Source organism: Castor canadensis, chromosome 5 (genome assembly GCF_047511655.1).
Source record: "Castor canadensis chromosome 5, mCasCan1.hap1v2, whole genome shotgun sequence".
In the NCBI taxonomy this organism is placed as follows: domain Eukaryota; kingdom Metazoa; phylum Chordata; class Mammalia; order Rodentia; family Castoridae; genus Castor; species Castor canadensis.
The window spans coordinates 70861061-70888203 of NC_133390.1; the positions used below are offsets into that span (position 1 = coordinate 70861061).

Genomic DNA, 27143 nt, shown 5'->3' on the forward strand with positions numbered 1-27143 from the left:
GCCCAGCATCCTCAGAGCTGTTTTAGACATTTTTTTCTTCCTGCCTTGCTTACCTATAAAGGGTCATTGAGTTTTTGTTTTCCCCTGGAGAGAGCTAGATTAAGCCTTTTCTCTCTACTGCCTGCCTGTCTGGGCATATGAGCCTGGATGTCCTTGTACTCTCCCTGCTAACCAGTCAGCCATGTCCCCACTCACTTCCTGCCTAGGCCAGCTCTTTAGCCAGGCTATCAAGACCCCTGGTCATGTTCCATCTGCTTTCTCCAACTAGCTCCATGCCAGACCCTCGTGGTCTGTAGTCTCCTTGGGTTCCATGAGAACTGCCAAGGACTCTCCTTGAAGCATACTTTCTGCAGGTGACCTCTGTAGGTCAGGAGTGTGGTAGTGGGTGTGATTTGTCATGTTAATTAAACTGGACAGATGTTTCTGAGAGCTTTCAGGGCACCTGCCCTCCAGAGCTCTTAATTTGGGGATAGCAGTTAGGGGGTCAAGGTGAGATAGGTTGGAGACAGACCCTTCCTAGAGATTTGTAAAGCAGGACAGCTAAGGGAGGGCCCAGTGCCAGTCCCAGCTTCATGCCCAGTGATGGGTTTCAAGCAAAGTCAATTTGCTCAGTGTATTTCAGGTAGAACTTAAGTTCTCTGCTGTGTCATGGTAAACACTGGGCCAGAGGCTTTCGTGGCTGGATGGAAAGTGGCTTGTTTAATTTCAGGTGGCCCTTGATTAGATAACCTGAGGGACCGACTGGTCTTATAGGAAGGAAGCCAGGATGTGCCCACACTCAGGCTCTGTGGTTTCTTGTGTGCTCACTGTGTCACTGAGTCCCAGCTATGTGCTTACCCCTAGGTGGTTTCCTGAGGTGTAGGTGCCTGCCAGGCTCAGGGACCTGGTCTGCAGGTCGGAGTCCTTGGCCAGGGCAGTTGTCTTTCTTGACTAGTCAGATTCTCTGAGGATTAAAAACAGAGCAGCAAGTCAATGTGGTTTTCCATGAGATTGTTTTTCTCTGTCTCTCATCACCGTGTGCACTGGGCTGTGGACTTACCAGTCTGAAGTCCATTAGCTCTCTGGGAACTGTAGGATGACATGCTGGTCAAAGCTGAAGGAACTTTCTGGTGAGCCCTGAAAGGTGGCTTGCCTAAGGCCATGGGTCCTGAGGCATTGTGCACAGCTCTGGCAAAGTGGAACAAAGGAGAAAAATTCTTCTACTCTTCCTGCTGAGCGGTTTTATTCCACAGAGAAGGAACTTTTGGATTCCAGTGGCAGATTTATTTAGAAATACTAGAATAGGTGATGTTTCTGTCTTCCACTCTGCTGAGATGGAAATCGATAATATATATTACAGTAACTGATACTATCAAATTTGTAGTGTGTGTTCAGAAGGTTACCTGATCTCATCCTCACACCAGTCCCTTGAGGGAGGTATCACATATAACATGTGACCCTCAGGCGTGAGTCACTAAGCCTCTGAAAGGTGGAGTGTTGTTGCTGGGCATCTTAGCTCTTGAGTGGTAGAGCTCAGACTCACTCAAGACTCTGGCTATTGAGAAGGCATGTTGGGGACTAGACTGGGATTCAGATCCTGGCTCTCCTATCACCTGTGTAACTGTGGTCAGATTTTCTTTTAAATTTTTCTGCCAGAAATTAAAATCCCTATTTGTATGGTGGAGCATATCAAATACTCTCCAGCTGCCTCTTTCATTGACCTTTTTCCTCCATGACCTGTGATCTTGCTCCAGCCCAGGCTGATTGCTCTGTAGCCTGCTGACCAGTTGTTATTCTGGGTCAGCTCTTCACTGTCAACGTAGTAGCACATCTTGCCTCTCTTCTGTGGGATCTGTTCTTTCCTAGGTTCTGTGTGGCTCTTGTGTTTCATTTGCCTCTTGTTTTAGTAGAGCATGGGTTCCAGTGGCTTCCTGAGAAAGAGTCTGTTTGTTGGTGATAAATTTTACACATCTGGTCTCTGCAGCCTGAGGAAACCTGTACTCATGATTCACAGGTAGTTTGGTTGCAGACGTCCAGTTGGAAATAATGCTCTTGAGAATGGCCAAAGACAGTGTCCTGTCTTTCAGGGTGTGGTGAGCAGACTTTTGCCAGTTCTCACCTCTGATCTTTTGTATGTGATGGGTGTTTTTCTATCTGCAGTTTTTTAGGATCTCCTCTTTGTCAGCAGTATTCTGAAAGTTTTCAGTTGATATACTTGGTGAGAATCCCCTCTTGAGGTGTGGGGATCAACCTATGGCTTTGAGCATTCTGGCAAATTCTGTATAGCGAGCCACATTCCAGTCCCAAGAGTCTTTTTTTATTCATGAGGCTGGGCTCTCTCCACTGGAGACTCACAGCCTGCGTTTCTATAACATTTTTTGAATTTTTAAAAAAATTATTTTTCTTCTTTTTCCGACTTTCTTTAATTTAGTTCTTGTACTTAATAGATCGATTACTTTTTTCCTCATTGTATATCCTTTTTTGTTTCTTGATTTTTAATTTTTTCAATGCTGTTTCCAACCCCAGTTTTTTTGGCAGTATTGGGATTTGAACTGAGGGTCTCAACATTTGCTAGCTAGGCACTCTGCTACTTGAACCACTCCACCAGCCCTTTTTAGTATCGGTTATTTTTGAGATAGTGTCTCGCAAACTATTTGCCCAGGCTGGCCTCAAACCACGGTCCTCCCAATCACTGCCTTTCAAGTAGCTAGGTGAGCCACCAGCACCTGATTCCAACCTCAGTTATTTTTATAATAGTTCTACTTTCTGAGGATTTTTCCTGATTCACCATGACTCTAACATTCTATTCTTATTTTATGGGTATACCATTTCATTTCTATCATTTTCTTTCCTGTTTATTTTCTTTTCCTTCTGAGTTTCATCTTTCCATTGGTTTGTTTGGATTTTGTGTTGAGCCAGAAGACACCTCGTGGATCTTGGGTATCTGTGTGGAAGAACAAGTGCTGGCATGTGGATTGAGGGTTCTGCGTGTGTGGATGGAGGACAGGGTACTTATCTACTGGGAGAGTCTGCAGTAGAGAGCTCAGCAGGAACTCAGGGTATCACTGTTGGTTCTCCAAATCACTGCCTCCAGGTTGTTTTTCTTTTTTCCTCAGGTTCCCCAGAGAAAAATTCTCTCATCTCTTTTGGAGAATGAGGCTGACAGGCAGCCTTCTGGAAAAGGGAAGGGAGATGCTGGGGGTGGGAGCTTGGAGAGATGGGTGATTTCAGGGTTCAATGTGTCGACCTTCCCATAATTCCCTTTTCCTCTAAGGACCGTCTCCCACACCCAGCCCGGTGGAGCTTGTCATATAGTAATCCCTGTCTTCTGACAAGTGGGCTGGGTGAGGGGATCTGCTTTGTGACTGCTCCTTATTCCTACTTTCATTGCCCACCCTTTATTATGCCTGCAGAGATGCCTGGCACCTCCAGTTCCCAAGGGTTCCTACACTCTCCAGGGAAGAGTTGGCTTGTTTCCTGTTGGCTGGCCTTCTAAGATTGCTGGGCCGTATGTGAAACAGTAAAGCCTCTCACCCATCCATTCCTATCCTGAACATGACCTGCTTGCCTGTCAGTTTGTGCTTTTGAGCTTCTAGGTGGGATGGAGTTTTCATTTTGTTCCAGCATGTAGCATTTGGGGCGATGTGTCAAAGGACATGGAGGGGATAGGAGTGGGGACTGGTATGGATTAGAGGTAAAGATGTCCTGAGAAGGGTTCATTAGCGTCCCCACCCCCACCTCCTGAAGTAAAAGGGCAGCACATCTTTGGGCACCGTAGGTGGGCTACAAGCTAGACTCATGGTCTTTGGCTACTTGGTCCCCAGGTGATCCTGCCAACTTGGCTGTCCTCCACTAAGGTTTCCTCCCTCATCGAGAGAATCTCTGACCCCAAGGACTTGAAAAAACTTCTCAGGACCCGGAATAATGTGTTGGTTCTTTACTCCAAATCTGGTGAGTATCCCCTCCTACTCACCAAAGTCACTCATCAGGGTGGGGTGGGATCGGGCAGCTGAGGCAGGAGGACTCAGAGGCAGACTGAGACTGAGACCGCTGAGAGGGTCTGAAGAATGTGGGGATTGTCAGCTTTCCTCAGAAGAGGGGAACAGAGTTACATCGAAGCATCAGTTGGCTGATTTTGCATCGTGAGGGTCGTTTCAGTTCCTCATGATGAGCATTCCTTGGGGAAAGTACTCTGGAGCCCTTCATTGCCTCAGGAGGGAGAGGATGTTGGGGGGCTGTGGCAGAGACCACAGTGAGTGTGGGCCAAGACCTGCCAGGGTGTGCTTCACTGGAGCTGCTGATTAACTGACTGGTCCCAGGCTTAGGGGTACTCACCAGGCTGGCAGCCTGTGTCAGATTCAGTACTGACTTTGGAGTGGGCCCAAGGCTCAGGCATGGCAGCTTTATTGGAGCAGGAGCAGTGGCCTGAGCTCTTCTGACCTTGAGGCTGGCGAGGGCACAGCAGATGGAGAGAGGTTTGCCTGGCTCTTGGCAGTGACTTTGGGGAAGGCGAGTGGCTGCCTCTGTTGATGTTGTTCCAGCAGAGTTAAGTGTTTTTGCTGCTCCTGAGGATGCCAGATTTCCTGTGCTCCTGGAGAAGCAGCAGCCAGTAGCTGGGCCAGTGTACTGGGCGCAGCTCCTCCTGGCAGCTCATCCTTGACACTCATTTGCACTTGGGACTGATGGATGGTTTGGATGTGTGTCCTGCCTGAAGCCTACACCCCTGAGCATCCCTGGCATATGGCCATCCTTATTGCCACTTGTTGCTCCTTCCCCTTCTGAGGGTCTGGCACACACACTCCCTAAGTTTGTTGTTGGAATCCAGCATGTGACTAGTGTTTCTCTGCTGTCAGGAATGGGGTAAACTGAGGTAAGGGGGAAGCACTGTTACTCTGACACTGGGGTTTGTGCCCCTGAATAAACATGTCTCATCCCCTTGAATACTCTTAGAGCTGGGCTGTTTGTCAGCGAAGGAGCCTGTTCACTTCCTCCCTGGGGCAGACTGTGATAGGGTACTTTGACAAGAGCCTCATTTGCTCCTTTGCCACAAGGGAGGCAGTGCAGAATATCAAACAGATAACCAGTTTGTGAATGTGGACATCAAAGCTGAGAAGGAATGACTGACTTGATTGAGGTCTACTAGCTTCTGGTGGCAGAACTGCTCCCCTTTGCTACCTCTGCCTTTTGGGTCCTCTAATGAAGGATAGAAAGAAATGGGTTAATTCCAGTGATAGGGCTTTGGGACCAGCATGGGGCTGAGACAAGAAATCTGGTAAGTTAGAGAGTAGGAAGGTGGAGTCAGTGGGGCCTGCAGTGGAGGCTGGGTCTGACCTCTCTCCTTGTCCCTTCACCCCTTGCCCAGCCCCTTCTCAATTCCTTGAGAGTGGAATGCCTATGGTGACCATTTACCAGGCTTCTTGCTGCTTTGGCATGCTGGGGGCGGGGACTGGACGTTCACTTCACTGCTTGCCCCACACCTGCTGCACCCGACTTGTGACCTCCAGTGGGTTTTCTGAGCATCACAGAAACTGGATTTTACTTCCTCCCTCCCATCTTTCTATGTAGTGCCTCCCATGGCTGAAAGGCAGGGCTGGGGTGGGAGCTATTTATATTGCTTTCCTTCCCCGCCCCCACCCCACCCCATAACTCATCTGTGAGGTGAAACAATGGCTTCCCCGCCTTAGTGTCCCGTTCCTCCTGTTGCTCTAGCCAGGGTTTCCTGGGAGTGCCTCCTCTGAGACACTCCATGCATGTTTCTTGAACGATGCTTTTTGTTCACATCTGTGAAAAGCTCAGCATGCTTTGTATTCACAAACAGCTACCATTATCCACCCTGGAAGAGGAGAATCCGTGGAGGCACATAATTCAGACATCATTTCTGCTTGGCTTTGGGATGTATCATGTGGTGTTAGACAGAGGAAGGCAACAGATCACTCTCCTCCCCCGCATCTGCCTGATGGACCTTTAACAGTGAACTTACTGAGGTCAAATGGGGAAGGTGACCAGTAGTCTTCTGGGTGCAAGTGTTAAACACTGACCACAGCTATCCTGCCACTGTGCAGTAGACCATTGCAGGATGACAGGTTTGAAATACTAGGCCACAGAGGATTTTCCAAGTCTCTGCTATCCCACAGTAGTTCTGAGTTGCTTTGCCCAGATCCACAGGAATTGACACCAGGACCAAGGAGCCTCTTCTTTTCTTGGATTTACTCTACCTTGCCCACAGCCCAGAGCTCTTGGGCATCAGTGTTTAATTTTCTGTTCTTTTACAGAAGCAGCAGCTGAAAATCATCTCAGGTTATTATCCACTGTGGCCCAGGCAGTGAAAGGACAAGGCACCATCTGCTGGGTGGACTGCGGGTACGTCCTGGGAATCTGAAGCAAGGGATGCTTGGGGAATTTGGTGGGTGGGGCAGAATTGTCTTTTGGCTAATTTTCTAGGAAAGAAGATGTAATAAAGTGATACCCCGGTAATCCTGGGGGTCACTTCTGCATTGGAGAGGGGAGGTCTGACTCTCCCTCTTTGTCTTTCCAGCACCTGCCCTTTTTCTTCTTTTTCCATAGTCTTCACTTTCTCTTGTGTTCCCATGTGTTACTTTATTTTGTCTTCCCAGAGGGAGGTGGGTGGCAGAGGGGATGCTTCCTGTATATTGGGGGGCCTTGATATCCAGAGAGGCAAGATGGTTTTGAGGATTACCTGGTGGGTGGATTTGCACCAAGAGCCATAAGCTTTACCTCCAACATAGGATGTCCCCATGCGTGCAGCACAGAGCTTAGTGCAGGCAGCTGGTGAACCGACTGTGCCTGGGCTCCTGAGCTGGCACAGGCCTGGGAATGTCTTTTGAACCTTTAATGTCACTGCTCCTGACTAGGTCTCAAGCTCTGCCACTACTCTGCAGCTAAGTGAGCTCTTGTGGTTCCTGCTCCCATGCAAGCCTCTTTCTGTTCCGTCTGTGTTTTAAGTGACTGTTTTGCAAGTGAGGTTTGGGACACACTGATTTATAAATTGATGACCTCAGGCTTGTTCTGCCCGTAAGAATCAAAGGATGTTCATATTTTGACAAAGCACTGGATGAGGCCAGGAGAATAAGTCTTAATCAAGTGGGGTGTGTGTGTGTGTGTGTGTGTGTGTGTGTGTGTGTGTATGATGCACACACTTGAATTTGGCCTCACACCTCCAGATGTATACTTACGCTGGCTGATCAGAAAAGACTGCTCACTAGGCAGCTGGTGAGTTTTTAGCCATTGGTCAATCAGCTGGGCTGAACATGCTCCTGTCTTCCAGGTATCTCTCTGTCTCCCACAATTTACCAGCAGTGCTCTGTGTGACTGGCAAAGTGACAAAGCCTATTAGACTAGACACTTTGGAATTTCCATATCTGAAGATAACAACAATTATGGAACCTTATTGTCGGGCATTCTTAGGAGGCTTATGGGTTGGCAGGAATTGGCAGAGGAGCTTTGATTCATTGCTGTTTATTCCTGGGTCCATATTCCAGCCATTACCAAGCACTTATTATGTGCTTTGAGGATACACAGATCAGTAACAGTGCCCTAGAGGAACTCAGGGTGTGTGGAGTAGGCAGACACTCAAGCAGGTGCTTGTGTTGCCCAGCAAGGGTACAGGAAACAGGCTCTGCGTAGCAGTCAGTTAGTTCTGCCTAGAAAGGAAAAATTTCATAGAGAAGGTGAAGTTCAGACAGGGTGCAAAGATCTGAGGGTGTCATGTGCTTCTAGTGCATTGGCTTTCCCAGCAGGAGCTCTCTGCAGCATGGCTTCATCCCTGTGGGGGGCGGAGGTTCTGCTATATCCCTGGGCTGCAGAATATCCAGAGATCCAGAGCAGGATACCTGAGCTAACTGGGGTTGGGGGCCAGCACATAAAGGTAGATATGGAAAGTTAGAGTTTAGGACTAACATTTGGAGTCTTGATGCCTAAAGTCTGCAAAAATGCCAGTGGGAAAATCCTGTGAATTTGATATGTGAACGTTGAACTCTAGGTGAAGGGGCATGTTAGGGCTTGAAACAGGTACCTGTACAAAGACTATAGTGTTCAAAGTAGGTGCTTCTCAACTTATTGAATTTATCCCTGTAAGAAGAAGTACAAACTGAAATGGTAAGTAGCTTTAAAGTAGTTTAGATAAGTAGGTGGATTATGGAGTTAATGTGAATTATGTCAGAAGCCAGAATATCTGGGTCTGAACTTGGAATTAGAGGAAAAGTACAACTGAACCTTCCCAGAGCAGCCTAAGGGACAGCACTGGGACTCTGGTCTTTGCAGGTCACCCTGGGTGGTAGGTCTTAAGGATGACTATTAGACAAGGAGATCCCAAGAACACAAACTGACATCTCTTCTGCTCACCTGCTCCTGGTCATCTACACCTGCTCTGAAAATCCTCGGGGGAACCCACCATGTGAACATCACACAGCCCTGCAGTGGCTCCCACCGTTGTCCCACATGCATTCTGTCTGTGTCTGTGAGTGTGGGAATGAGATGCTCCCAGGATGGGCAGGCATGTTGGGAATACGTTCTGCTGCTGTCTGCGGAGGAGGGGGGAGTGGCACAGAGCCAGCGCTGCTCTCTTTAGCCTCGCTGTTAAGCAACAGATGGTCAGCCGGCACGCGCCTCCCTTCAGTGGGCCCTGCTGTGGTTCCCATCTCATCCTCTCCAGCTCTGCTTCCTGCCCTGCCATCGAAGGCTTGGTGGCTAGAGTGGGGACAGCAGGGCCCCACAGCTGTCTCCTGTGGTGAGGAATAGGTAAATGAAAGTTCCAGAATAGAATAGAACAATTTAAATGTGAGATATCATTCTACTGTTATCATTTTTCATCCAGGCAGAATTGTTCAGGAAGGAACTAGTCAGGGAGAGATGGTACATTGTTCCTTAAACAACTTTTTGTTGGGTGAGAATCCCTTGGTTTTGGAGAAGATGCCCCTGAAGAAGGTATTGGGCATGGAGTCAGCCCCAGCACACTGGTTATTGCTCTGCCCTTTAAGAAGTATAGGGTGAGTCAGGCAAGGTGGTGCTCCCCTGTTAACCCAGTACTCAGGAGGCTTATGCCAGCCAGGTTTATATAGCAAGACCCTGTCTCAAAAAAAAAAAAAAAAAAAAAAAGGAGGGTGGGAAGAAAGGAAGGAAGGAGGAAAGAAAGGAGGGGAAGGGCAAGGAAGAGACACCTATTCTTGGTGTCTCCTTTCCTTTCCCCCAAGGTGTTGCCCCTCGTTTCTCTCCCTTTACTAAGTGTCTGTTACCTCTTCCCAGAGGGGAACTGGATCTCTGCTTCTCCCATTCTTTAGGACTTTTTTCTCTACCTGGGGATATTTCTTTTCCTCTGCTTTGGTTTTATGGCTCTTTTTTCACTGATCTGCATGTGCATCTGCAGGCACACACTACCCCGTCCCCTCCCCACCTCCCACCCCAGCCTGTTAACTCTCTTCCTGGTGCCAGACCATCCCTCCTGCAGATTTATCAGTTCTCCTTTCCCCTCTCTCCTCCTCTTGATTCTGGCCTGAGCAGTCACACTTGCCCATGGTGGCTGTGAAGGGGGTTGGTAGTCTGCTCAAATCCTGAGCCTGCGGCTGGTACTGGGGCAGGGCCTTGTGAGGCCATGCTCTTGTCTAGAAAGTTTAGCTGGAGCCAGCCATGGTGCCATGCCTGGTATGCCAATTCCTGAGGGGCCCTCACTGGAGCAGACTCTCCTGTCATGTTGGCTGCTTTCTTTCTTAGGGATGTCGGGTCATTGCCTGATCACATTTTCTATCTCCCTACTCTCCTTCCATTTGTTTGATTTCCCTGGAGTAGTGATGGCTCCCAAGGTGCCAGATTAGGGACCTGCCTGGGCAGGTATAGCATATTTTGAAGTCTAAATTTTCTTCTAAACATTATTCAAATTTAGCATTTGCCCCTTATTTAAACATGACAAACTTTACTTACCATGGTATAAAATAGAAGTGCCATGTTTACCTTGTGACTTCAGATAACTTGTGGCACATGGCCATGCACTTGGGATGCTGTGTCTCCTCTGAGGAGCAGAGCCTTAGAATCACTGATCTGGGCAGGCAGGTGGAGAGAGCACCATACACATCTGTGGAGGTGATACCACACTCTTCTACACTGTTCCTTTCCCTCTCACTAATTGCAGTGCCTTATGTACTCCTTTAGGTAAGTACCAAGTAGCACAGCCCCTGCTGTAGAGTCCTTTCATCAGATAGTGCTATGTGGCACCAAAGTCTGTCCAAGTTTAAGGCTCGGCTATTCCAAGACAGTTCCAGCTGTCCCCTGCCTCATGCCCTCCAGTTATATTCTTTCTCATTGTGCTTGCTACTTGGCGCCAAGCAGTCACTCTGTTTGTTGCCTATTGCCCTTTTTCTTCTTGTTTCTGAAATAAGGGACTGCTTAGCTGTCATCTCTTAACCATCCCAAGGGGTGACAAATTGATCTGCTTGGAATCCCACCACAGCAGGCCAGATAGGTGGAGAAAGATATTTATCCTTTGCCTGATGGGGAAATGGAACCCCAAGAGGCTGTGGTAGCCATGGACACAAGAGTTCATGGATAAGACAAGTGGAAGTCTTGCCTGCTGGTTTTCAGTGTAGCTTTCTTGCTACCCCACAAGAAAGAGACCAAACGTGGTTTGCTGTGAACATAATAACCTAATTGTGGGGCCAGGTTCTCCCATTTAATCTCAGCTACTTGGGAGGTGGAGATCCAGAGGATCAAGGCTTGAGACCAGCCTGGGCAAAAAGTTAGCAAGACTCCATTTCAACCAATAAGCCTGGTATGATGGCACATGCCTGTCACCCCAGCTATACAGGAGGTGTAAATAAGAGGATTGTGGTCCAGGCTGGCCTGAGCATAAAATACAAGACCCTATCTGAAAAATAACTAAAGCACAAAGGGCTGGGGGCGTGGCTTAAGTGGTAGAGTGTTTGCCTAGCAAGCATAAAGCCTGGAGTTCAAACCCCAGTACCACCAAAACCAAAAACAACAACAACCAAAAAAAAAAAAAAAAAAAAAAACACTGAGAGTGGCTGAGAAGAGAGATAACATGAATGGGTTCTGGCTCCTAGTGTGTGTGTCAAAATAGAAGGCAGATTGTCTTCATTCCTTAGTGTTCTTGACCCTTTAAAGGGATCAGAAGCTCCTGAGCTTATGTGAACAACTCCTGCATTTTGCAGCACAGGAAACCAAGGCCCCATCCAAGGTCACAGCTGGCTAGTGGCAGAGCCAGATCTGGAACCCTTTCTCTAGGGAACAAGCTTCAGTAGTTAGGCTTCAATTTAAGAAGGGCCTAATACCTCCTCTTCTTAGCCTCTGGCACCTTGTTTCTTTTTCTCTTGCTGTCCCTCCACCTGCCATCCCCAGGTCTGACTCCCAGGAGTCTCTTGAGTGTTTTTTGTTTTTTTGTTTTTTTTTTGGTGCTGGGGATTGAACCCATGGCCTTGTGTGTGCTAGATAACACTCTATCACTTGAGTTACACTCCCAGCCTCTTGGGTGATTATTATTGCATGTGAAGATGTAATCTACACAGCACCTCATACCTCAAGCAGCCACTCCAGACAAGTAGCCAGATCCCCACAACAGTGTCACAGGAAAACCCCTGTGTACTCGGTTAGGGTGTGAGGACATGGGGTGGGTAGGGAATTGGGTATAGGCCTCTGTGATCCTTCCCTTCTCACTCTTGGTTGAGGAGAGCCAAGTGCAGTGGGGAGGGATAGGATGTGGTAGATTAGTGGTCTTGACACCTCCCTGCAAACTGATAGCTGGTTCCTGCAGGCCAGGGGAGGGGCGGGTGAGGGCCTTGGCACTCTGGGACTTCTGACAAAGCAGCTTATTCTCCTGCTTACTGCCTTTGTCTCCTTTTCCCCCTAGAGCCTCAGCCACAGACTGGGGGAGTAATGGAGGCAGTGAATCAATTAATTGTACTTAATCTATCAACCCAGATCCTTTTAAGTCCCTGAGCTTGGGTAATTTTCTCCCCTTCTTGATCTCTTATGACTTTTATTGTTTGCGCTGCACAATTAGTAGATGTTCACATGCACACTTAGACACTCTTAAGAGAGAATTGTATGTGTATGGCAGGGGGAGCAGAGCTGAGGGAGCCCAATCAGGAATTGTCACCTAGCGGGTATCCTTGGTCCCAACCGACAGAGTCCAGGAAGGCAGAAGTGTAGGGTCTCATCCCAGCACTTCAGGTTATTTATCAAGTGCCTACTGTGTGCCAGCTGTTGTTGTGACCCTGGTAAAGCATCTATGAGCAAAAACAAGCCGTTGCCTTCAGGGAACAAACGTTCCTGATAGGGCAAAGTCAGTGAACAGTGACAGCCAGATGTCAAAAGTGCTGTGGAGAGAGACAGCAGGAAAAGAGAGGTTGGGAGTGCTGTGACAGGAGTCACCTCCTGTACCACCCCTCTGACAGAAAGGGTGTGTTTAGAGGGCAGGGGGGAGAAGAGACTCCTTGGTTAAAGCGTTTTATAGAGTCTGCCGCAAGGAATCCTAGACGGAAATGAGTGATTTACTTGAGTACATGCCACAGGCTTCAAACTAGCTGGACCTCTGAGGCACGCTGAGGAACAGGCTGGGTGCTCTGTGTCCTCCACCTCCACCACTCACGTTGGTTGGTTTGGAGTGTTGCTCCTAAGTTAGGCATATCGCAGGCCCACAGGGGACCTAAGACTGGACCTCTGGGACTTTGAATGGCCTGGGTTCTGGCCAAATGGGCAGGACTTGGAGCTGGAATGACCTCAGTCTTTTCAGTCCTCCCTCTGCCTTGTGAAGGTCTTGGGCATGGAGGCAGGTCGACTGCATGTGGCCCGCATGGTGGCCAAGGATGGATTCCTGCTGCAGCCTCTGCTGTTCATTGTTGCCAGTGATTGTGATGGTGATGGTTGGCAGTCACGTAAACAGTTGAGCTTGGCAGAACAAAGGTGGATAGGGAGAGTGCCAAGTGTGGTTGCAAACATCCCAGGTGGAGTTCTCCCTTCCATGCAGTTAAGTGAGGCAGGGAAAGGACACCTCCTCCACAGTTGTTTTCAAACAAATCAACCCCTGGCTGTGCAGCTTCACCACAGAGCCCCTGAGGGACAGGATAAGCTCAAACCAAGAGGTAGGTGTGGTATCCCCCAGAGGGCTTTAGGACAACAAAGTTTCCAGCAACCACATGCGGTGGGCTGCCTTCTGGTATGTCTGTCCTCCTCATCGCCAGCTTATCACTTCTCCCTGGACTCCCTGTATTCAGGTCCTTCATATTAGGGAGGCGCCATTGCAGTGCCATTATTCCTACCTTTCTACTTTCACATGTATTTCTTGAGTCCTCACTGTTGGCAGGCCTTTGGCTGGAAGCTGGAGTTGCCGCAGAGGTGATTAAGATAGCTGGAACTAGTGGGAGGAAAGCCTGTAGATGTGGGTGAGGTGAAAGCAGGGTGATAAGGTGATACCCCCTTCACCCACATCAAGACATGCTTCTTGATGTGCAAATTGTATCTTACACTTAAAGTAACGCCTGTGATTTTGCTTGTCCGTTGATGATATTACTTGTAGAATTGAGCTGAGTGGTTTAATGAGTCCATCTGTTCTGGGTCTCATGCACAGCTGTGTGAATCTGGGGTCTGTGGATAGAGGAAAGGTCTATAAACAGGTGGGAGAGGAAGGAGCTTCCCACAGGTGGCTCTCATATCTGGCAGAACTGAGGTCCCTCAGAAACTGCCACTATTGGTCAGTGGTGTTCTGTGGGTGCCAGATGGCCGAAATATTCTGAGTCCATTCAAGTCTGGGACATAGCCCTGAAGTGACAAGCAGGGTTCTGTGCATGTGAGGTGATGGGTTGCCTTTAGCAGGAAGGCCTCTGAGGAGCTGATAGAAGGAGGTAGGGAGGGAAGAAGAGCCAGTGCAGAGTGGTGATCTCATACAGTGGTTCCATACTTGAGAATCACCCAGGAGATTTGTTCAACACAGTTGCTCAAATACCCTAGAGTTTTTTATTTAGTGGGTCTGAGATAGGGCTGACTTTTGCCTGTCTAATGGGTCCCTGGGTGACAGTGGTCCATGGACCACACCTGGAGATCCACTGGTCCACCAGGAAAGGCACCAAGGTTAGATAAGATGCTGCACCTTGTAAATGGTATGGGCCCCTGGCAGACATTTGTTGTCAGAACATGTGCAGGTAACCTATCTCCAATGCCAAGGGAGGGGCTCCTTTAACAGAAACAGTTCCCTTACTCCTGGCTTTTGTCAATACCCAATCAGATTTCATCACTTCTTCAACATGGCAGAACATTTTCCTCTTTTCCCAGTCAGATGGCCTATAGCAGTTGGCACACATTAGAGCTTTTAAAACAAAATCTTGCTTGGATCCCACCCCAGATTCTGGTCTGGGAAGGCCAGGGAAGCAACAGTATGTTTTAAACTTCCCCAGTGCGAAGCTGGAATTGGGGTTTCTGGTTTTTTTTGAGATGGGGGTCGTACTTTGTTGTGCAAACTGGCCTTGAATTCCTGTGCTAAAGCAGTCCTCCTGCCTCAGCCTCCCAAGTACCTGGGACTACAGGTACTATTGCATCTGGCTTGGGGTTTATTTTTCTTACATGAGCTTTCTACTCCCTCCCTTTCTGGGCACTTTCTCTGTCTGAATCCATGCATGTTGCCACTTACGAGTAGTGACACATCCTCTACCATCTGCTTGTCCCCATCTCTCTTCACTAGCCTATATCCTGCTGGTTATTATTCTTCCCCTAATTCTCTAAGAGCCCGCTGTCATAAGGTCCTCATCTGCTGCTGAGAATTCTAGATTACCCAGCTTATTTCTTAGGCCACCAGCAGATTTTGCTGTCAACACCTATGTGAGGACTTCAGGTAACAAATGTTTCCCGACATTTGTGTCTTCCAGTGACGCAGAGAGTAGAAAATTGTGCAAGAAGATGAAAGTTGACCTCAGCCCAAAGGACAAAAAGGTTGAATTATTCCATTACCAGTAAGTACACGTGGGCATTTGCAATTTCCAAGTAAGTGCTGGAAGCTTTTATTGGTATTCTCAGTGAATAGCAATTTTTAGTTAGATTAATTTTATTGCAGAATGATTTTTTTCTATGTTTATAATTATTTCTTTTAAAAAAAATCCTGAACTGTGTTCAACAGCTAAGTCTTATTAAGATGCTTAGGGAACCAAAGGTATGTATCTTCACAACCATTGTTAAAGTTAACTCCTTTTTCTCGTTTGACAGGGATGGTGCATTTCATACTGAATATAACCGAGCTATGACATTCAAGGTAAATTTGCCTCCCTCAATTTCAGCAGAGGTGGATGGATAGACACCCAAAGTCTGGCAAGTTGTCTCTGAGAAAAGGAAGAACAGAGTGCACATTGGTCTCCCAAGTGACCTGAGGACTCTTCTCTCAAGAGCCTATGTCAGCAGTTGTAACTGTTAACACAGTTAACAGTTAACAGTTATCTACAAGGCTGGATGGGCCAGCCCTGTAGATAAGTTGGTAAATGTCTAGGAGTTGTCCAGTGGGGCAGGTGACATCATAGCCTCTCTCTTCCACAGGTTCTGGGTCTCCTTTTGCTGTTGCTTCAAAGCCATCCCCTCATCTCTGTGGTGGTGTCCATAGTGGCCACCCGTGGGCCAAAGGGAAACTACTGTGCCCAAGTTAGCATGGGGTATAAAACATAGGCAGGTTGGCATTTTAGACTGATGTGGCATGTTCCAGATGAGATGTGGATGTCACTGAAGTGTTCTCTGCTACATCCCAAATCTAGAAGTAGATGCAAGAGTAAATGAAAATAAGTGAGATTCTGTAATCTACAGGTACCATCTGGTTATCATGGAGCAGTTGCTCATCCCTCAGCCTGTCAACTGTCCTTCAGTACTCCTTCAATACCAGCATCCTCTTCCTCAAATCAGGTCTTCTGCTTCTGGTCCAGGTGCCGTTTTCCTGCCTTGGCTGAAAAAATTTCTGGTTCCAACCTGTGCTGAACTTAGTTTTTCTAACTCCCCTGCTTCTCAGACAGGAGTTAGTCTCTGCACTCCTATCTTTTTCTTCTCTTTTTGTCTCCTTCTGTCCCTTCCTGTCTGTCCACTCTCTGTGTAGCTGTGAATGCCCCATTCCCTCTATCCATCCCTCTCCACCAGCCCTCAAGTCATTTCTTATTTACCCACTAAGAACTCCTTTTTTTTAAAGTTGCTGCAGCTTTTACCTTATAGAGGGGCTTGGCCTGATTACTCACCATCGTAGCATCCACTTAGATACTTGGAGGAGCTCATCCAACTACAGTTGTTTGATCCTTTGTATTCTGTGTTATGACATCAGCTACTTCTTGAGAGAGAACATGTGCTCTCCAGAAGTAAGATTTAGTTGGATGGGATAGGGGAATTACTTATACATTGACTAAAAAGAAAGGCTGGGTTTTGGTTTTGTATTTATTCAGAACCTCAGAGGAATCTGTCCTAGGGTTATGGAGCAGGAGTAGCAGCAGCTGAGAACTCTGTATCAGGGAAAGAACAAGGAGCCCTTAAGGCCCAGCTTGCCACTGAGTGTCTAATAAGGGAAAAGAGTCCTCACCTGTGTTTCATTCCTGTGGAATAGGGGCAGCTTCTTTTTACCCTTGCTGCGTCAACAAGCTGGAGAAGTGGGCTGAGCATTGTACAGGGTCATAGTCTTTGGTTTCAAACAGTGAGCAGGCAGCCATAGTCCTAGGGTCCCCAAAGTGCATAGGGGCCAGAGGGACTAGGGAAGAACAACTAGATTTCTCCAGGGCAGGGGGAAGTTGGTGAAGCATTTACCATGACTGTCTGATGCTTCTTTCTTTTCTGCCTGAGCAGCTAAGATCATTCACCTCTGTCACTAGCTTTCTTTACAGAGTGCTCCTGGGACCCTGTCTATAGAAAGGTGGAAGAGCCCTGGCAGGGTGGGGACATGGTTTACAGACTCATGATCTGGCTGTTACTGATGTCATCCTGCACGGTTCGATGGTCACAGGAACTACTGTAACCTCTAAGGAGGTCAGAGGGCTTATTACATCTCCCATTTGCAAATAAAAGGAAGTTCAAAGGGAACTCCCTGTGGATGCAGCCTTCTGCTTGTCTGTTCCCCCGCTCCCCTCAAAGTCTTTTTGTAAGTGGTGAGGACCAGAGGTACCTGCAAGCCTAGATGGCTGAGGGTGGCTCCCAGGCACTGCTCCTCTCAGACATTTTATCCAGGGCCTTGTTCAGTTAGACCAACTTGCAGAGAACCTCTAGATAGGATTATTCAGCTTCAGTTAAATGAGAATAATCCTCACCTGGACCACAGAAGGGTGCAAGGATGACTGTTCTAATGTTACATTAAAAGAGATCTTTTCTTTCTTTTTTCCATTCTTGTCATCTTGTTTCTTAGTGCTGGGTGGAGGTGGGGGCGAGGAAGCTGTATGAACTCTAGTGCTTACTTAGCTCATGCTGGATATGGGGACAGGATGCCTGTCCCCCCAGAGCAGCAGCTCCTAACCTATCATAGGTTCCCAATCCCATTAATAGTCTACTAAATAGAGTCCTTCTCCCCCAAAATAGCACATGTGCATATAGCAAAGTACCCCATTTGTCTATGAGTTTGGGGTTTCTCAGACTTCTGGAGTCTATTGTATGCCCTAGATTGAGAAACCCCTACAGCAAGCCTTTCTGGAACAACAGGGAGGGGGCACCCAGTAGCATCTCTCTCATGTGCCAGGTGGGCAGGCCCCTCTGCAGCTGTGTGGGTGAGTATGAGCTTACAGAGTTGCTGCCCATTCCATTTGGGCTTATGTTGTTCTGGTGAAATGTTGACAAAGGATGTGGACAAAGGTAGATCTGCCTTCTGCTGTGGCACCAATGACTGTTTTTTCCCTTATCAGGAGGTACTCCACAGTTCCATTTGGATAGATAGAAAGCACAATCTGAAGGAGACTCTGTAAATGCTTGGCTGTTTCCCATATTCCCATAGTAGTTCCTTCCAAATAGGAGATTTCAGAAATGATAATCCTCACCAAGGTCCTCTCTGTGTGATGATTAGTGGATGGGCTGAACATACAAAATGGTGTTTCCCTTCTCCCTCAGCTCTCCCTTCCACTCTCCCTACACACACACACACACACACACACACACACACACACACACACACACACAAGTTCAGCATCTGCTCCCTGGAGCTTGATCAAAGTTGACAGAAATGACAGAATTTTGCTTCATCAAATTTGTGACATGGAAGATTCCATGCTTTGACACAGAGGCCACAACTGTCCTCCAGGGTGTGTGGGAGGGGGCGTGACTGCTTTCTCTCACCCCTCCCTGGCTCTCACAGACTTTGAGCACCATTTTCCAAGAGATTAACAAGAAGGAGAATGCTGTTTCTGTCCATAGTGGTGAAGTGCTGTAAGTGGGACAGGGAGAGAAATGAAGAGATAGTGTCCCTTTCCCCTGTCCACCATGTGTCTACCCCAAAAGAAGTGGAGATTTGAGTCAATGGTCTGCATAATAAAGGCCAGCCAAGCCCTTTAGCTTCTTTCTGTGGGTCTAGAAGGGAGGCCTTCAGGAAGAGAAGTATAGCAACAATGCACCAGGCCATGTTGGTGAACAGCTTGCACTGGGGCTTTCCAGCCCCCACTGAGCATAATCAGGATCTAACACACAACCTGTGCAGATTGTGAAGTACCCAGCAGGAAATAAGTAGTGTGATTATCTGCTTATGGGATTGACAGTTTTAATGGCCATAGATATGAGGAAGTATCCACTTTGTACAAGTCTGGAGGTCTTTATTCAGTTGGTCAGAAAGGCTTCTTGGAGGAAATAAGATTTAGTGGAAGCACTAGGAAGTCTCTGGTTTGAATAAGCTAGCTCATTGTCTCATTTTCTCTTTATCCACGAAAACATAATAAGTATGGATCAGCTGAACAGTGAGGTGTCATGTGATTGAAAAAGCCTAGTGTGAGTGGTACAAGTGCATTTGGGGGCACTTAGTGGTGATATCCATGGACAGTGGAGATAGCTCACCCTATAAGCATGTACCACATGTCGCATCCCATGTCTGACACTTGGTGTACCTCGGTGACCAGGCAGGAAAACAAGGAAGGTACCTGATTCCTCTACCTCCCATTTTCCTGGCTAAAAATGCATTTTTCTCTTCTTTCTTTTTTCCTCAGTCTATAGTGGCCTTTCTGAAAGATCCTAAAGGTCCCCCACTGTGGGAGGAAGATCCTGGAGCCAAAGATGTTGTCCACATTGATAGTGAAAAGGTAATTTTTTCCCCATCAGTGCTTGTAGATGTTGGATCCTTTCCTGGTATCTGGGCCTTCCAAGGAGAGGAGCCCACGGAACTATTCCCCCAGGGGAACTAGGCTAGGACCCTAATATTTGATTCCTTTTCCCAACTCCATGATGTAACTAATAGGAGATCACAGGTGACTGCCTGAACTTGTTCTCCATTCTCCACTCTTTTATTTAATATGTTTTAACATGTTTGGATTTTCCTTATAAAAGTATAGATTTAAATGTTCTCCCCTTACTATATAATCCATATGTTGGTGGCATTGACTTTACATTTTTTTGAGTCATTGTGTAATTGTGAACAAAATCTTTATCCTCTTAGCTTTAATTTTCAGAGTTGGCCAGTCATGAGGAGTGGATGGGTGAATCTGGCCTATAGTCTGCATTAGTTTTTCTAATATTTAGCCAAAGCTGTGACCAACCTGCCCCTCCCTCCACAGCCTGCTCCACCTGACCTGAATGTGCCTCTTCTGCCACTCAGACTAGTTTGCATAGCTGTGCCTTTTCATAGGGATGTACCAGGTCTTCTCTTACATGTCACGTGGCCTGTGAGGCAAGCATTGCTTTTGTGGAGATGTAGGGAGATTGCTTATTTTTGTCTTAATGAAACAAAGCATAGCATTTATCTTCCTCTGCCTCCTCTGCCTTTTCATTTGTTTTTGTTGTTGTTGTTCCCTTGTTCTCCCTATTCATTTAAAACTACTTACTGATCTATTAGTCTAAAAGGAAATGATGACTTTCTTACTTTCTAGAGGAGGGATTATTTGTAATCTTTGTGGGCCACCCAAGGAGGTCAGTCTATTGTGATTCAGTTTAAGGGGTTGGGTGTTCACATTCTCTAGGATAGAAAGTGTCAACTAGAAGGGGAAGGGAGTAAGTGTCAAGAGAAGGTGGCATGGGTGCCTAGAGCCATGAAAAAAGCAGAGAGCCCAAATGATTGTTGTTCCTTTGATGATAAAATTTTATCTTCCTGGCACCTCCCTACCCCCAGTGTCACATCCTGAACTTCCTGAAGCCGTTCTTCCATAACTGCAGGAATGTTATGCAGAAATATTTTCCTTACCTACTGGTAATTCTGTTGCTATTCTTTGTGCTTTTTTTTCTGTCATGCAGGAATACAAGGTATAGCTGTTTTTCTGCTGCTTGAATCCCCACACAAAATAACTGAAAGTTCTAGATTAAATATTGATTCAATTTCTAGGCTTAGAATTCCATATTTGTGAAAGTAATTAAGCATCTTTGCTTGTAATATTTGTTACTACTCAAGATATGAATCCAAATTGTGGCAGACTCCATAAAACCTTTTATCTTTTTAAAACATTTTTTTTTTTTTTTTTGCGGTACTGAGGCTTTAACTCAGGGCCTTCACCTTGAGCCACTCCAGAGCCCTATTTCTGTTAAGGGTTTTTTGAGATAGGGTCTTATAAACTATTTGCCCGGGCTGGCTTCGAACCGCAATCCTCTTGTTCTCTGCCTCCTGAGTAGCTAGGATTACAGGCATGAGCCACTGGCGCCCACTCTCCTCAGATCTTTAACTGGGTTTTATCTCCAGAGTACCCAGAAGATAATTTTCAAAGTGTTTGCATCCTTTTTTCCCCAGTTAGGATCAAATATCTGTGTGAAAGTTATCAGAATCAAAATGGAGAATCTTGTGTTAAGACTTAACAAGAAAATTAAAAATAAAATAAAGCTGTGAGTTTATGAAGGAAGGGATCTCTGTGCATATGCCTGATAATAAGAACAAGTCACAATGACTCTGCCAGAACCACAAGCTTGCACAAAAGTCTGCCACGACTTTACACAAGGAACACTTCTGGAAGCTGTCTGTCACTGTCTGTCCAAACACTGTTCAACCTTGTTATCCACCCTGTACACCCTTGTTACTAATCCTTGTGGCCAAGGATTATTAGGTCAAAAGAAGTTATATAGTCTTCATTTTACCCTTAAAGGTTTCCATGGCTGGTAGAGTCGACATTACAATCCTCCTTGCTTACTCCCACATAAGTATTATGATTTTTTAAAGTGCCTCTCTGGTTACTATTTAGGTTGACACTTAGTTACTAATTCTGTTTTAAAATGAGTTCCTGTACCCTCTAGTTACATAAATAAGAGTAAACTTTTTCAGGATTTATTATAAAATATTTTAGATACCTACAAAAATTATCCTTTTTATTTAGCTGAATAATTTTAAGTAATACACATTCATTGTTGAAAATTTAGAAAATATATAGCATAAAAGAAAACCACAAATTATTCTTTTCATTGAGAGATACCCACAGCTGATATTTTTGTAGCCTTTGAGGTTTTTAACATAATGCGTACATATTTTTACTCACTAAGACGTCATTATATTGTATATGCTGTTTTGTAACTTGCTTCCCTCACACTTAATGTAACATGCACATCTTATTGTGACACTAAGTATTCCTCTCCACTGTTTTTAATGCTGCAATAGTATTCCATTGTGCAGGATCTGCCATCATTTATTTACCTAATGCCTTGCTGTTGTCAGAAAGTTGCATTTTGAAATTTCTCTTATTCTCCTTATTATTCAAAAGAGAAAAACCCATAATTTTCTTCTGTGAAAACTGGTTAGAAGAGCTTATGTTAATCAAAATATGCCCTGTCTTGGTGCTTCACTGCAGCCCTTGATGGATTTGCTGTTTCTCATCCATCACTAGCTCTCATTGGAAGAAAAGTCTCTGTCCTGCTTAAGCCTCTACATTAACATTGCTATGACCATTTGTCTTTTTACATTTATTGTATTTATTTAACAAGTCATTATGCATTGTCTAGTAATGTTCCAGGCTTTGATCTAAGAGTTTTACAAATACAAATGATCTCTTTAGCTTGTAACCTCCTGGAGGGCCAGGCAGGCCTCATTTTTATGCCCTTGTACACACAGTGGGTCTGGGACTGGAATGGTGGTGGTAGGGCCAGAGCTGAGAAAGAGATTAGTGGGCCAGGATTAACTCCCTGTTACCTCAACTATCAGATCCCCATCTGACCAAGCTGGAAATTCATGAAAACAGCTACCCTCACCACAATAGAACCACTCCCAAAATCACATGAAGGGGCAGAGGACTAGAAGTACATCTAGTGGCTGGTCCTGGCTATTATATCTCACCAGTTGGACTTGGAAAAGCCATGTGTCCCCTTATGGCCTTAGTTTCCCACTCTGTAATATGCAGGGTAGTCTCGAATAACCAGCTCTGAGGTTCTTCAGCATCTGATGTGCTGTGACTAGACACCTTGTAAATTCTGGGGTGCTCCCCGCTGTGTATTCCGCTGCTGTAGGTACTGGGGCAGGGGGATTTATCACATTGTGTGTGAACTGATGGAATCATGTCTCTTTGTGTCACAGGACTTCAGACGACTCCTGAAGAAGGAAGAGAAGCCGCTCCTCATGATGTTTTATGCCCCTTGTGAGTGAACATTCTCCTTTGGGCCTAAGTCCATCATTTAGTCTCTACAAGTGGTAGGCAGCTGGGGTTTCCCAGGGCCATCTGGAAGCGAGGTCTGGCCTCTTATTCCATCGCTCCATCCGTACCTCTTCTCTTAACCTTTCCATCTGGCTCCCTGCTTCCTGCTGTCCGCTGTCCTCATTTGCTCTCCACTAGAGTCAGCAGCCTTCTGCCCTCTTCACACTGGACACTCTGTGGTCTTCTGGAAAGGCTCTGCCTTCCCACCCCTCTGCCTCCTGTGGGCCCACAGACCCATGTGCTCTCAATCTCAGATGCACTCTGGTGCTGTCGCTGTGTCACCCCTTGGGCCCGCTGCTCCTTGCCATCCAGAGCCTGCCTGCCTCGGGTGGTGGGGGAGGCACCACCTCTCCAGCATTGGCTCTTCATCTGTTGGTACTACCTGGGAAGGCAGAAGTCCAGAAGAGAAATGGGGCCCTAGGATTTGGGCTCTGTCCCTGTATGAGGCCAGAGGCCATGGGGGATGGCAGAAGGACCCTGAGGTGGTACCCTCAAGACCTGAATTCTAAGTCCATCTGTGCCACCAGCAAGCTGGGTGAGCTTGGCCAAGTTGTCCACGTCTCTGGGTCCATTTCCACACCTGTAAGAGAAGGGGTCGGATCAGAGCAGTGGCTTTCACACTTTTAGCTACATTTCACAGAATTGAAAATATTTTTTTATTTCCAGGCATGGTGGCACATACCTTATCCCAGCACTTGAGAGGCTGAGATAAGATCAAGAATTTGAGGCCAGCCTGGTTACCTAGCAAGACCCTGTCTCAAAAAACAAACCAAATATTGCAATCTAGTACTATAACTGTATATAAATTACACATTGATAAGATGAAGTTAAAGTTTTAGAAAGCCATACTTGTCATCTGCTCTACCAGATATAATGTACAATATTTTATTTTCTGTTTTATTGAAAAATTATCAGCTATGTGTACTGCTTTATAAGTCTGTAATACAGGATCAATAAACTATGGCCCATGGTGGCCACTGTTTTTATAAATAAAGTTTTATTGGAACACAGCCATGTCTGTACATTGACATGTTGTCTGTAGCTGCTTTCAAGCTATAACAGCAGATTAAGTAGTTGTGACAGAGACAGTCACAAGTAATCCCTGTTGGGCCACCCTTGCAGTCTCATGCGTCCCAAGTCACAGTGTGATTAAAGCCTAGTAAAGGCCCTTTGAGCCAAGTCTAGGGACTACACGTGCCCTTCAAGAAGCCAGAGGTGCCCCTGTCTGCATGGCTGAAGAAAGAGAAGGACTGTTAGTTGTAGAAGGTGGGCGTGCCCAGGTATGAGTGTGGCATAGGTGGATGTCACAGGCTCTGGTGCCAGGCTTCTGTTTATTTATTTATTTTTTGTGTAACTGATGTTTAAACTCAGGGCTTCATACCTGTAAAGCACATGCTGTACCACTCCAGTCCATTTTTCTCTGGTTATTTTGGAGATGAGGGTCTTGCAAACTTTTCCTGGGCTGGCCTCGAGCCACAGTCCTCCCAATCTCAGCCTCTCAAGTAGCTAAGATTATAGAGCCACTGGCGCCTGACTTTGATTACTCTTGAAAGCCCATCAACATCTCCCTTTCTGAGAAATTCTTTAAGCTGAGGCCCTTTACCTGTGCACTCTGGTGATGGTGATAACCCTCACTTGCTGGGTGCTCCTCTGAGTTCTGTCGATTCTGCCCAATGTGGCCTGTAGCTTGTTCACCATGTCAGTAGACTCCCCAGCCCTAACCTCCTCTCTACTGCCTGTAGCTCTTGCTCCGTCCAGAATGGCCTGTACTTTCACCCTGGTTCATTCTCTTTATTAATGTTCATTAGTTGGTCTCACCCTTTCCTCTTTCTTCTTGGAAGGATCTTATTAACTGCCCAGCCATGAATTGCTTCAGGAGTACCCTGCCTTAACCATCCTAGGAGGAGCAGGGACTCGTTTGTTTTATCTCTGAACCCTTCAGAATGCAACACATTGGTGAAATGAAAATGTAAAACAGGGAGTGTGTGTCAGTAGGCAGTGCATGTTACCAGGCAGGATCATGGTACAGCCATGCAGGTTTCTTTGTAATGACATTAATCATTTTAAAAGAGTGGTTCAGTAGCGGTTTGCACCTAATCTTTGTACCATCTCCCCCACCCACTCTCCCAGGCTGCCCGGCAGTGTGCCTGCCTTATTCATTGCAGCAACTATGTGAGCAGAGGGATCATCTTTATATAATAGAAAGCTGGGGCTGGGGAAGTTAGGAACCTTGCAGGGTTCCTAACACAGGGTGTGTTAGTGATAGGAGAGGAAGAGAAAACAGAGTTGCTAAGTTAAACTTCCCATGGAGGGTCAGATTGGGTGGCTTCCAAGGTCCTAGGACCTTGGATTCTTTTTGTTATGTGTGTGTGTTTAATGAAACAAACTCGTGCTTTTATTAAACTCGTCTAGCACAGCCTCCAGGGCCTCATAATTCAGCTCGCTCCTGAGATACACAACAATTCTCTAACCAGGACATCTGTTAGGACGTCTATGATCATGTGTTGGGTGCATGAACCCAGAAGCACTGGGAGCCTTTAGTTGTGACATGGCATCTGGGTCCCCAGGCCCTGCTGCTTGCTCAGTAAATGTTTGTTCTTTGAATTAAAAAGCCTGACTGCTTTCACTTTGGGGCTTGAGAGTGATAATTAATCTTACCTCTTTCCCTGCCTCCCAGTTGAATCCACTGAAAGATAAACTCAGATAGGACTCAGAGTATCCACTCTATTTTCAGTAACATTAAATTGGAAACTGGCTGGGCCTATAGCTTCCTAATACTCCTCTTCTTCCCCCAGTGATTTTTTTTTCCACCAGAACTGCTGGCCTCCACCCCTGGGGACAGTTGGCCTGTCACCTATTTGGCAAGGAGGGTGGGCAATATTGCCACAGAGCTGGAGGAGAGGCCACACCTGTGGAGACAGGTGATAGTTAAGCTTGTGCTGGCCCAGTGGACATCACACTAAATTCACTGAGTGAAGAGGTAGTGACGCAGGGGAGAGGCAGCATGTGTACCCTTACTTCCTGAGGACAGGGAGGCAACTCTCAGGCCTTGTGCTGCACTGAGATATCTCCCAGTTGGTAGGCATCCCTTGCTGAGGGCCAGGTTTTGCCTGCCTTCCTGGTCCTGCAGGTCAAGTGCTATCTCCATTATATAGACAGGAACACTGAGGCTCATACAGCCTAAGTCACTTGCCCAGGGTGCCACAGCCAGCAAGGGCCAAGGGCAGATGAAGTGAGGGTCTCATTCCTCGGAGCCAAGCTTTCTCTGTGCTGTGCAGCCTCCCATTTTCCTTCCTGTGGGTAACCCACTGTGCATTCCCACTGAAGCACTGTCCCAGTTTCCGTTTAACTCTGTGACACTCTACAGTGGGAACAATGTCCCTACCTGTGTCACTAGTGGTGTCTATGTCCCTGAGGAGAGCTTCTCATCTTCTAGGGCAGGTGCTGTGCACAACTTCTGCTCTCCTGCCTCTCCTGAGTGAAAGCCCAGACTGATGGCAGGAACTTAAACCCAGGGCTCATGTGCTGTGGCATGTATGCGTGTCTATCTGTCTGTCACCAGGAATGTTGGGGAGGGGCATTTTGGGGACCAGTAGACTTTGTGCCAGAGAGATTTAGGTGGCCTGGGAGGAGTTTGGACCTCCTCCCAATTCTCCAGTGTCTGTATCTTCTCCAAAGGGTGAGAGGCCCCTCTGATATGGATTATTTGCTCACAGACTGCCAGGGTGGTGGCTCAACATGGATTAGAGCTTGTTAGCCTGCTGCCACATGGGCTGTGGCCTCACTCTGCTCAGTTGAGATGAGAACCAGCCTGACAGCCTGGTTCTAGGCAGCTCTGGTTTTTGTGGCCATCAGATGCCTCAATGCCTGTTTTGCACAGAGGAGCTGTCAAAAAGGATGACAACCTGGCATGTCAGAATTCTGGTAGCTGAAGAAACTCATTCTCATGTCCAGTGGAGTCAGCGCAGAAACATGGCTTGCCTTGGTTGGGTTTAAATCAAGTTCACTCTGAAGTAGTAGTCGATTTTTAGGGTTTGGCCTGCCTGACCTTGAGTCCCCCAAGGCTGGGAGGAGGAAGCAGAGGAGTATCACCATCCCAAAAGAGGAATGTGGCCATGTGAACTGCAGAAACCCCAGATTTCAGAGCTGGAAAGGCCTGGGGTTTTGTACTCCACCCCACTCCTCCCTCATTTGCCAGAAGAAGAAACATCCCAGAAAGAGGAGGTGACTTAGCCAGATCAAGGGAAGGTTAGTGCCTGCATCTGAGTGCTGGCCTGGTGCTCTTCCCAGCTGCCAGAGCCAGCACCTTGCACACTCGGCCTGCCTCAGTGATTGCTTAATTATCCTTATTAATGGAAGAGAAAAAAAGGCATGAAAATCCCAAAAGTCATTGTATTTATGGTCACAAATTTTCCT

The 27143-nt window shown here is 46.8% G+C and overlaps 1 protein-coding gene across 1 annotated transcript in view; it reads left to right on the forward strand.

Annotated features, from left to right (window-relative positions):
• The window catches only part of Pdia5 (protein disulfide isomerase family A member 5), an 85737-nt gene that overhangs the window by 17929 nt on the left and 40665 nt on the right, over positions 1-27143 (forward strand). The window contains exons 2-7 of the mRNA XM_020183414.2: positions 3804-3930; positions 6252-6339; positions 14862-14945; positions 15196-15241; positions 19122-19214; positions 22610-22670. Of these exons, the coding sequence (XP_020039003.1) occupies positions 3804-3930; positions 6252-6339; positions 14862-14945; positions 15196-15241; positions 19122-19214; positions 22610-22670 (499 nt within the window). The remainder of the gene's footprint in view (positions 1-3803; positions 3931-6251; positions 6340-14861; positions 14946-15195; positions 15242-19121; positions 19215-22609; positions 22671-27143) is intronic.